The sequence below is a fragment of the Eschrichtius robustus genome, chromosome 16, assembly GCF_028021215.1.
Source record: "Eschrichtius robustus isolate mEscRob2 chromosome 16, mEscRob2.pri, whole genome shotgun sequence".
In the NCBI taxonomy this organism is placed as follows: Eukaryota; Metazoa; Chordata; class Mammalia; order Artiodactyla; family Eschrichtiidae; genus Eschrichtius; species Eschrichtius robustus.
The window spans coordinates 72,622,229-72,632,953 of record NC_090839.1 but is presented as its reverse complement, the minus strand read 5'-3'; the positions used below and the strand labels follow the sequence as shown (position 1 = coordinate 72,632,953).

At 51.7% G+C, this 10,725-nt stretch overlaps 1 protein-coding gene across 1 annotated transcript; it reads right to left on the bottom strand.

Annotated features, from left to right (window-relative positions):
• Positions 1-5,914: 5,914 nt before the first annotated feature.
• On the bottom strand, positions 5,915-9,388 carry CHP2 (calcineurin like EF-hand protein 2). The gene is made up of 7 exons (XM_068523761.1): positions 9,109-9,388; positions 8,620-8,692; positions 8,431-8,511; positions 8,173-8,303; positions 7,924-7,985; positions 7,041-7,163; positions 5,915-6,842 (listed from the first exon to the last, which is right to left on the bottom strand). Exons 1-7 carry the CDS (start codon positions 9,173-9,175, stop codon positions 6,789-6,791), a joined length of 591 nt encoding a protein of 196 aa, XP_068379862.1. The 5' UTR covers positions 9,176-9,388; the 3' UTR covers positions 5,915-6,788.
• Between the last annotated feature and the right edge of the window lie 1,337 nt (positions 9,389-10,725).

Here is a 10,725-nt window from a genome sequence, read left to right as displayed (position 1 = left end):
ACTTAGCCACGTTTCCTGCAGCTCTTTTGCTGTCCCTCTGCCATGCGGCATGTCCCTGACAGGGGCTGCTCCTTCAGCCTGGGTCCTGCAGCATGAAGGCATGTGGAGCAGAGGGCAGCTGACCCACAGCTAACAACATACAGTGTAAGCAAGGAATAAATTCTTGCTGTCTTAAGCCATCAAGAGTTAGGTGTTGTCCACTATCACAGTCACACTTAGAATAATATACTACACAGCTGTTATTTCTCTCCCCTTTCATTATTATTGGGAAAGCCCATTTCCCATGATGAAGTCTGAAGATGTCAGATATTCATTTTCCCAGCCTCCCTTACAGCTAGAAGTGTTCTTGTTCTGGCCAATGACAAGTAAAGGGCAATCTATGAGTGGGATATAATTTGGGGAAATATTTTCCTCAGCGATCAAAATAGACAGACACAAAAGGAGTTATCTTTAGCTGCCCTGGCCACCCACCTGTTCTAGACACTATTCCTGTGAGGGTGTGATGGCTAGAGCCACAGCAGCCATCTTGTAACCATGAGTCAACAAACCTGAGAATTAAAAGCCAATATGCTGAGGAATGGAGGGTTAACAAGATCTTGGATCTTTAATAAAATTGTTGAGCCACTCAACATCTCTAGGACTGCCTACCACCAAAAACATCTTATAATGTGAGACAATTGTCTCAATCGTGTAAGCCACTGTTAGTTGGTAATTCTGTTATTTGTAGCCAAAAACAAAAACAAAACAAAACACTTAACTAGTATACAGTTATCTGTTGATTTTGCCTTCCAAGAACCAGCATGCAGCCTTTTTCTTCTGGCAACAGCATTCTGATTTTCTTTTAAGGAAGTGATACCACATACACACACACACACATTTTACGCAGCATTTGGTACAAGTGAGATTGCAATCTCCAGCTCCTGGGGTGAGCATGTGACCAGTCTGGCCAATCAGAGTGGTACATCCGCCCGGCTATAGTGAGGTTTACGTCTTTAAGCTGAGGTTCACTTCTGTGTCTTTTGGCAAAGCTATTGGGAAAGAGAGGCTCCCTTTTCATTGGGATTGCTGCTGGGGAATGAAACCAACGCAGAGGAAAGCAGAGTGCAGAGTGAAACGACGGATTTCTGATGACATCAATGAGCCTTTGGGACTGTCCTTTGCCAGGTCTACCTTTGGACTTTCCGTTCAGTTATATGAACCAACAAACTCTTAATCTTTCATAAGCCAGTTACAACGGAAAGATTCCTGACTGATACAGACCAGAGTCCTGGTTTACAGGTGGGACCAAGGGGCCTCAGCTGAAGTAAAGCAGGTTGGGGGGCGGGGTGACATAGGGGAAGGACAAGACATAATAACTCTACGAGGTACTGCTGTTATCTGTCTCTTTCATGGATGTTGGAGGCTGACGCATTGAAGGGTAAAGTTCCTTACCCAAGGTCGTTCAGTGAGTAATTAAAAGGGTCCAGGTTCAATCTCAGGCTTAATAGAACTCCAAAACTCAACTTATTTTTATGGACCACACTGATTCTCAGGGTAGCTCTATAACCAAGAATCAAGTCTATATAATGCCTCGTAAACATCAAGAGAGTTTTATTGGTGTTGGCTGGGCGGGGCAGAGGACAACCCATAGCTTCCTTCTATTGTATTTGAGAGTCAAGTTCAGAATTCCTAATTAGTTTCCTGATTAGCCATAATTAGGTTTATACAACATTACTACTTAAGTGCTACTCCCCAGGGCTCCTACACACACTGTCTCAGGTTCAGTCACCTTGGCAAGGAAAGGGGCTTCTGGAATTCCCATCTTATTTCCAGGATATGCAGATGGGTTCTTCCAGAAAACCCCAGGTCAGCGAAAGACCTTCGCAGCAGCCCTGGTGGAACAAGTGGGGGCAGTGCCAGTGCCTGTCCCACACCTCTCTGGGAAGCGCCTCTCAAGTGAGGATCCCAAGCACCAGGCCTTCAGCCCCTCCCTTGACAACCTTTGCCATCTGAGCCCAGCAGGTAGGCAAGTTCACAGGCCCTGTTTCCAAGCTCACAGTCTTACCAGGTCTGGACACAAATGCCAGCAAAGGGCTGTTGCTCTTAACATTTCCAGCTCTGTAATAAGCCGTCTGTTGTAACGCCTTGCTACTTGTCCCTGGACCTGACCTGCTGAGTGGGTTCCATTTCAGTGCCCAACCTCCACCAAACCCGAGCTGACCAGCAGCCAGCCCGAGAAGCGGGATGCCCAGCCCACCGACGGCTGCCTCCAAAATGGTCCCTGGGCCCAGGACTACTGCCTTCCAGTTCCCCCAGCCAGTGGATCCCGAAGTGTAGGAAACACAGCGTTCATGTACCCAAGATGATTTTCAGAGGTAACCCCACAGCTCTAAATAACCCCAGATCACACAATGAAAAGGTGATTCTTTCTCCATCCTTCAGATCACCACAGAGGAGCTGTGTTTCCCACAGGTTTGTCTTTACAACTCTTTAACACTTGCTAATCTCTCTTTTTGACATTTGTTTGTCTGTTTGTTTCTTTGTATGTATTTTGTTTACGGCAGTTTCTAACTTACAGGAGTGATATTCAGTTCCTTTATAAGCTCAAATACATACATTTTTAAACAAGTCGATTCATAGACAAATAATAAGTAAATAATGGCACAGCTCGTAGAGACCGTATGGCAACAATGACGAGGGTGGTACACAAATCACTGCATTTGGCAACTGCTGATGACAGCACAGGGCTCCCCACCGCTGTCGTCAGAGCCCCCCGCCCCCAGAACAAATCCACAGGCAACTCTGTCAGGGTCGATATCGAGAGGGTCAGGTTCAGACAGTTTACACCACAGCAGCCAGACGGATGCCCCGCCCTCCTGCCTGACAAAGGTCTCCAACCTCCTAAGCTCGGTGGGATCCTGAGGATTTCATGCTGAGAAAAAGTGGGGACAGTTTGCTCCCTCACCCACCAGAACAGCAAGTAGAGTCTGGGGGATCCCCCAGGTCCTCCAGGGACCCTTATTCGGTCAGGAGCCCTACTCACTGGCAGAGAGCAGGTGTGGACCCAGAGCCTATGGGCCAGTGTTATGGCCGGTGCCCTGTGGTTGTTGGAGAACATCTCACGGGTAGCTGTCACCGGGAGCCTGGCCGGAAGCTTTTTTTTTTTTTAATATTTATTTATTTATTTGGTTGCACCTGGTCTTAGTTGTGGCTCGCCAGCTCCTTAGTTGTGGCATGTGAACTCTTAGTTGCGGCATGCATGTGGGATCTAGTTCCCTGACCAGGGCTCGAACCCAGGCCCTCTGCATTGGGAGCACGGAGTCTTATCCACTGCCCCACCAGGGAAGTCCTGGCCAGAAGCTTTAGGTCAGCGTTTCTAAAAGTTTAGTCTTTGGACCTCTAACATCAGAATCACATATTAAAAATATAGATTTCCCTGGAGACTCAGGAGCTCTCAAATGGCGCCAAAGCGTCTGAACTTTTTAATCAGATGATATTTACTGTCAGGAAAATTTGAGAAACACTGTAATGGGGAAAAGACCACGGATAAAGATGCATTCCCTCTCTCCCTCTCCCTCTCCTCTATTTCTCTCTGTACACAAATGTTCCCCCACAGTGTCTGGAAAACATAGCTACTCAGTGAGATTTACACCTTCCCCCCACCTTTACTTGGAGCCCAAAACTAAACAAACATCTCTCAATCAAAAAGTCTTTGCTCATGTAAAAATCCTCTGACAAAAACTCAAAATTTCGTAAGCAATCAAAATATCCTCTTTGCCCCCTCCCCTCAACTGTGAGCCTCACCTGTCAGAATCATATGATCAAAATGCAAAAGTTGGGGCTTCCCTGGTGGCGCAGTGGTTGAGAATCTGCCTGCCAATGCAGGGGACACGGGTTCGAGCCCTGGTCTGGGAAGATCCCACATGCCGCGGAGCAACTAGGCCCGTGAGCCACAATTACTGAGCCTGCGCGTCTGGAGCCCGCGCTCCGCAACAAGAGAGGCCGCGATGGTGAGAGGCCCGCACACCGCGATGAAGAGTGGCCCCCACTTGCCGCAACTGGAGAAAGCCCTCGCACAGAAATGCAGGCCCAACACAGCCATAAATAAATAAATAAACTAATAAATAAATAAAAACCAGGGATGATCCTTTAAAAAAAAAAACAATGCAAAAGTCGAAGTGGGGCTAATGTGCCACCCCAGACAACTTCACGTTCCTAGAGCCCCAAAGGTGCATAGTCTTTACATGGCCTCAAACTCCCTGGACTCGGAAAACGCCAGGAGCTGCAGTCACCTAACACGTGCTCCCTCTGAGTGTCCCACTGAGCGCCTGCAACCACAGAGGGTTGTGAGCCTGTGTTCTGGAAGGTCTAGCACATCTCAGGTTGAGTTTCTCCAGAGCGTCCTGAGACAACGCTTTGACAGCTAGCTGTTTATACGTGAGGTGACGCAGGAGGCACTGACAGGGGAAAAGGGAGACAGGATAGAAGGAGCCAAACAGGGTGCCATACCAAGCAGGTTAACACCATAGGCAGCTGGGGCTCAAACCTGCTAGAGATTTCTGAGAATGAAGAGAACGTGCCCCTGTTGTCCCACCTGAGGGGTGAGGAAGCGGGTATTTATCCTCCAATTTCCATCTGTCATCGGTTGAGAGCTGCTTCCACGGACACTGACTCCCTGGCACTTCCACCTGCCCCTCACAAAGGCTGAGCACGTGCCTGCGGCAGGCAAAGCCCTTGGGCAGTGTCACCCACGCTTGCAGGAAGAAGCCGTTGAGGTTGCTCAAAAAATTAAAAATAGAACTACCACATGATCCAGCAGTCCCACTTCCGGGCGTATGTGCAAAGGAAATGAAATCACTATCTTGACGAGATACCTGCACTCCCATGTTCTTTGCAGCCTTATTCACAATAATCAACCCAAACGTCCACCAACAGATGAGTAGATCAAGAAAGTGTGGTATACGCATACAATGGAATATTGTTCAGTCTTTAAAAAGAAGGAAATCCTACCCTTTATGACAACATGGATGGACCTGGGAGACATTATGCTGCATGAAATTAGTCACAGAAAGACCAGTGCTGCATGATTCCTCTTATATGAGGCATCTAAAATAGTCAAGTGTGCAGAAGTAGTCAATGGAATGGTGATTCCCAGGGGGTGAGGGGAAGGGGCTATGAGAACCTGTTGGTCAATGGGTAAAAGTTACAGTTATACAAGGTAAGTTCCAGAGATCTGCCATACGACAGAGTGCTTAGTCAACAGTAATACTGTGCACTTAAACATACGTTAAGCATGTTAGGTCTCATGTTACATGTTCCTACGACACGTTAAAATAAACCTAAAAAACAAAGGGACACAGGAAAGTTTTGGAGATGATGGATATGTCTATTACCTTAATCATGGTAATGGTAATAGAAGTGTATACACATGTCCAAACTCACCAAATTGCATACATTAATTATGTGCAGTTTTTTGTGTACCAATTATATCTCAATAAAGCTGGGGGAAAAGTCATTGACATATACAGTAATGGTGAATGCCTAGCAGCTGATGTGCTGATAAATGTTTAAAAACAGGCTCTCCTAAGCAGAAAAGTGCTGGACTATTGCATCTGCCAATGTCTATGGTGTAAATATTCCCACCGCAGCAATTTCAAGCTACCAAGTCTGACATCACTGAGAGCAGACTCAGGAAGATAGAAGCACAATTGGCTCCCAATGTGTCTTGTATCAATGTGTTGATACAAGACAACTCCAGCACAGGCCTGGGAAGGGATATGAGCGGGGTACCGACAGCATCTCCTTTACGTATAGCCAGAGTGCTTTGCTACAGACATAGAATCTCATGATTTTATGTGACTTTTACACTCTCTTCTGTGATATGCCAATGCTTGAACATCTTACCGTGAAACAAAATGGAAGTACTCTCCAAACCTTTTAATTATTTCATACTCTAGGAAGGTATGTCTTGTTTATTATTTTTACATCACCTCTTCCCCCACGACCCACCTTCATCAGTGAAAACCCACTTAAGAAGCCAGACTTCAAGGATCCCTCCATTTAGTCAACCTAACACTAATGGATATCTCTGATTTTGCCTGACCAGCATCATTTCCCCTTCTGATAATAGCCCTGCATTTTCCTTTAAGCAACCATCCCTTACCCCATCTTGAGTCCTCCTCAGGCCTTATTTCCTGGCTCTGGCATTTAGCACATGACACAGTCCTGGCCAAATAGAAAGTTCCATTCCCCTGGAGAAAGGACAAGGTTCCAGGGGGGGGCTAATGAGACTCTTTGTTTGGAATTATTGAACAAGAAACTCTCTTCCCTCTGCATTACTAGCCTAGTAGGATGGAAGCCTGGAGCTGCTGGTGGCCATCCTCCACTACAAGGAAAGAGCCCACCTGAGAACGAACACAACACAAAAGAAAGCTGAGATGAGAGACGGAGAATAACTGAGTCCTGATAGCATCATTTTGGTCCTTGGATTCAGCTGTGCCTGAGACACTTCCAGACTTTCCCAGTTTTCCGGATACTTCCACACTTTTTCAATACATGAGCCCATAAAATTACTTTTTAACTGAAATCCCTTTGATTTGGGTTTTCAGTCACTTGTAACCAAAAATTTTCTGGCTGATTCACAGATCTGAGATCAAATGAGTTGGTAAACACCCCTCCAAGCTTTTCTCCTTGGCCCTAGTTAGAGCTCAGTGTACAAGTAAGAATACAGTTCACTGGGGCTGGGCCTCCATGAGGAGGAATCCCAAGCAGAACTGGTCCATGTAAGCTACCCAAAGGCACAAAGGGGGTCATTTCAGGATCCGGATGCTCATTTTCTGCTCGATGTTCATCTTCTCTAAGGACTGCGGGGAGATGGGTGGTAGTCAAGAGGCTTGAATTCCAAACCTCTATGCTTCCAACCTCCTCTCCCATCTCCCAGGCCCCATGATTCCCTGGGGGACCCCCTCTCTTTCTGCCCTCCTCCTTCCAACTTCATTTCCCCTGTCCACCTGTCCTAGGGACTCCTGCTCTCAACTTCCCAGGCCTGAGGGCATCCTGACCTTGGCGAACTCCAGGAAGGACACAGCGCCATCTCCATCTTCGTCGGCTTCCTGCACTGTGCGGTCGGCAATGCTCTCCAGCTGCTCTTCTGTCACCTGTACCCCAACCATCAGCCGGAGTACCTGGGTGGTGGAGGAAGAGACAGAGACAGCCATAAGGAGGAGGCGCAGGGACTACTAACACCATCCCCCAAATCTTGTCCGCAACACCCCAAATGTTAGTACCAATTTTGTAATCCATCCCTCATTCATTTTCCCCCGATTCCAGTCACTTCCCACCACAGCCCCCAATAATTCCCCCATTGCTTCTCCATCCAACCCCCCCATCTGTCATTCATTATCCCACTCTCACCTCAATAATGTGCCCAAGCTCATTACTCAAGCCCAACCTTAGAACCCAATCTCCATCTATCCTCCACCCCATCCCCCATCTCATCCTCCAACTAGTCCCAAATCCATCCCCCACCTCATCACATCTATCCCAGAGTTTCTCAGTCTCAGCCCTATTGACATTTGGGGCCAGATAACTCCTTTGGGGGGGGGGAGGGGGGCCACCCTGGGTATTGTAAAATGTTTACCAGCGTTCCTGACCTCTACCCACTAGGTTCCAGGAGCACCACCCCATCAACCAAAAAGGTCTCTAGATATTGCCAATGTCATTCAGGGGGCAAAATCACCCCCAGTTGAGAGCTACTGATCTATTTCCAACCTCATACCCAAATGTTCCCCATCCCATCTCCCAACTAACCCACACTCCAACCCCACCCACTCCCATTCCCCACCCAACACCCCAGTCATCTGCATCTCCCACCCCCCAATCATCCCTCCATCACCCACAGCCATTCCGTTCAACCACCCCACCCTTCCCTTGGGTTCTTCCAACCTGCAGCATCTCTTGCCTGGAGATCTTTCCATCTCGATCCAGGTCGTAGAGCTGGAATGCAACTGGGAAGAGAGCGGAGGGGGAAAAGGACGGTGGGTCTTCCTTGGTTCTCTTCCCTCAAAAGTTCACCTTGGAGGAGTGGGGTGCGGGGGTCACCAATGGGCCCACAGAGGGAGTGGAAGGTGCCCGGGCCCTCTCAACGGGTGTGGTCAATCTGGGGTCTCACTCGGGTAGGGGGCACAAACTCACAGCGAAGTTTGTTCATTCTGCTGTTGAGGGGCTCGGGTTCCTTGGGGTCCCGGTTTCCGTTGTCCTCATCATCTACAGGTCGAAAGCGAGCCAGGACTCTGACAAAGCCTGGGAAGTCTAGGTGCAGACTCCTGGGGGGTGGGGGGAGGCAGGCAATGGTGCAGGCGCGGTGGTCGCCGTGGCCCTGCCTCTGCCTCAGGCCCCGACCTCCCCCCACAAGCTCTCACCCCCCATCTCCCCACCCGCGGCGAGGCTCACCCGTCAGGGAAGAAGCTGTCTATAATGCGGTCTCCCAGGGGGTTCACGGCCAGCGCCCCGATCTGCTGCAGATCCACGCGGCTGGAAAGTCAAAGTTTAAGGGGGGTGGGGCAAAGACGGAACATGGTCAAGGAGGGGACGGGGTCAGAGAGGCAGAGGCGAGAGGTCAGAAGGCCAGCTCCGGCTCACCTGAGGTAGCCCTTCTCATTCCAGTCAAGCGCTCGGAACCGGTGGTAGAGACGGAGCAGACTGGCCTGCGAGACTGCGGGGGCGCGGGCGGACGGTGACTCCCCGAGGACTCTGGGGACGCGGCCGGACCCCGGGGCGCGCTCCATCCCCAAGGCGGTCGCGGGGGTTGAGCGGGGGGCGGGGGGCTGGCTGGAGGGAGGCTCCACCCGGGCCCCGGGGCCGAGCGGGCGAGGTGGGACCCGGGAGATCCGGGAGGCCAAAAGAGACCAAAGCCACCCCCTCCACCCGCCTCCGGTCCTGCAGTCTGCCTCGACCCCGGCTGGAGGCTACCTGGGTGCCCGCAAGCCCGGAGCCGGGACCCCTGGGTGAACGCGCCCCCCGCCCGCGAGCCCGGCCGCTAGGATCTTCTAGGTTCTCCCGGCCCCGGGACCCTCCCCCGGAGCCCCCCGGAACCCCCCCGGGTCGCCGGGCGCTATGCGCCGCACTCACAGCCGGTCTCCCGCCGGATGCTGTCCACGTCGGGGATCCTGGCGGCGTGGGAGCTGCGGGAGCCCATGGCCGAGCTGCGCCGGGGCCGGCGTCCTCCCCGTCCGCCTCGCAGGCGCGGCCGCCTGGTGGCCCCTGGGCCGAAGGCCACAGCCCTGGCGGGGAGCCAGGCTCCTGAACCCCGCCGTTCCTCGCCTCCCACACGCGACCCGGGCGAATAGAAAACCGTGCCAGGGTGGCGGGGTCAGCGGGGCGGGAGCGGAGAACGCGCGCTTGCATCTCGAGACTCTGAGGTCGGGCGGGGCGGGGCGGGGCGGGGCGGGGAGGGGCTGGGCTGGGCCGGGTCCGCCGGCCGCGAGTCCCCGCTCCCACGCTCGCCCCGGCACCGGCCCGCCTCCTCCCGCCCGGCCCAGCCCTCCCTCCCGGCCCTGGGCCTCCCGGGTGCCGCCGAGCAAGGATCGAGGTCCGCCCTTCTTCATCTGGAGACAGAATCCAAGCCCTTCTGGGAAGTAGGTGACGGGTGGGCAGGGGAGCTAGGCGCATTCGTCCCAATCCGGGATGGCCCCAGCCTGGGGCCCCCTCCCCAGGCAGGAGGGCCTGGAGGCAGAGGCCTTGAAAGAGTCCCAGACGGGGCTGAAGCGAGGAGGGTTGGGAGGCGGAGAGCAAGGGCTGGTTTAAGTGGAAGGAGCGCCGGGTTTGAACGACTTGGATCGGAATCCCAGCTATGCTTCTCGCTCTGGACAAGTCAGCGTATCTTGGTTTCATCTCTTTTGTTTGGCCCACATAGCCTTGTTGTTTAATTGAGTCAATGCTTAAAAATCTGGATATTTAACCCCAAATCCCAAATTCCTGGCTTCTGAAAAATCAGATCTGACACCACTAGGCCCGCAGTCCTGCCTGGCGCCGCTTGGGGGCAGCTGGGAACAGCTGCCATGTGTACAGGGGGCATCCTGGGGGGTTGTCTTGCTATAGGCCCCAGCCAGCCCGGCTGCTCCCTTATGAACCCTATTGGGCTCTGGTAGAAGCTCCAGCTAAGGTACTGACTTAGCCCTCCGACCAGCCCTCAAGCACCAGGGGAATCCACAAGCAGCCTGAGGGAGCGTTACAAACCTCACTGTCACCAACCTTAACGTAATAATAATGACAACGACAGCAAGGGCTCTCATTTATTTTGAGCACTCACCATGGGCCCTGCACTTTGCTATGCCTTTTAAGTGCATTAACTCATGTGCTTGCTACACTGCCATCTTCCCACTTTTCTGTGGTGGAGGCTGCCATCGCTTGAAATAGCTGTGAACTGTTATAAAGCATGTATCCTCCATGGGGGCCACATCACCCCCAAGGGGGCAAAAATCTTCTTCTTTGTATGTATGAAACACAGACACACATATAACACATAAATAGATATATATCTGTGGTATTAAAATTTCATGGGAGGGACTTCCCTGGTGGTGCAGTGGTTAAAAATCTGCCTGCCAATGCAGGGGACAAGGGTTCAAGCCCTGGTCCGGGAAGATCCCTCGTGCCACGGAGCAACTAAGCCCGTGCGCCACAACTACTGAGCCTGCGCTCTAGAGCCCACGAGCCACAACTACTGAGCCCATGCGCCACAACTACTGA

Bases quoted from the DNA above. Each gene is read 5' to 3' on its own strand.
- CHP2 (XM_068523761.1), bottom strand. From the start codon at position 9,175: ATGGGCTCCCGCAGCTCCCACGCCGCCAGGATCCCCGACGTGGACAGC. The intron at 8,512-8,619 runs GTGAGCCGGAGC...TTGACTTTCCAG, and splicing joins AATGAGAAGGGCTACCTCAG to CCGCGTGGATCTGCAGCAGA. The intron at 6,843-7,040 runs GTCAGGATGCCC...ATCTCCCCGCAG, and splicing joins CCTTCCTGGAGTTCGCCAAG to TCCTTAGAGAAGATGAACAT.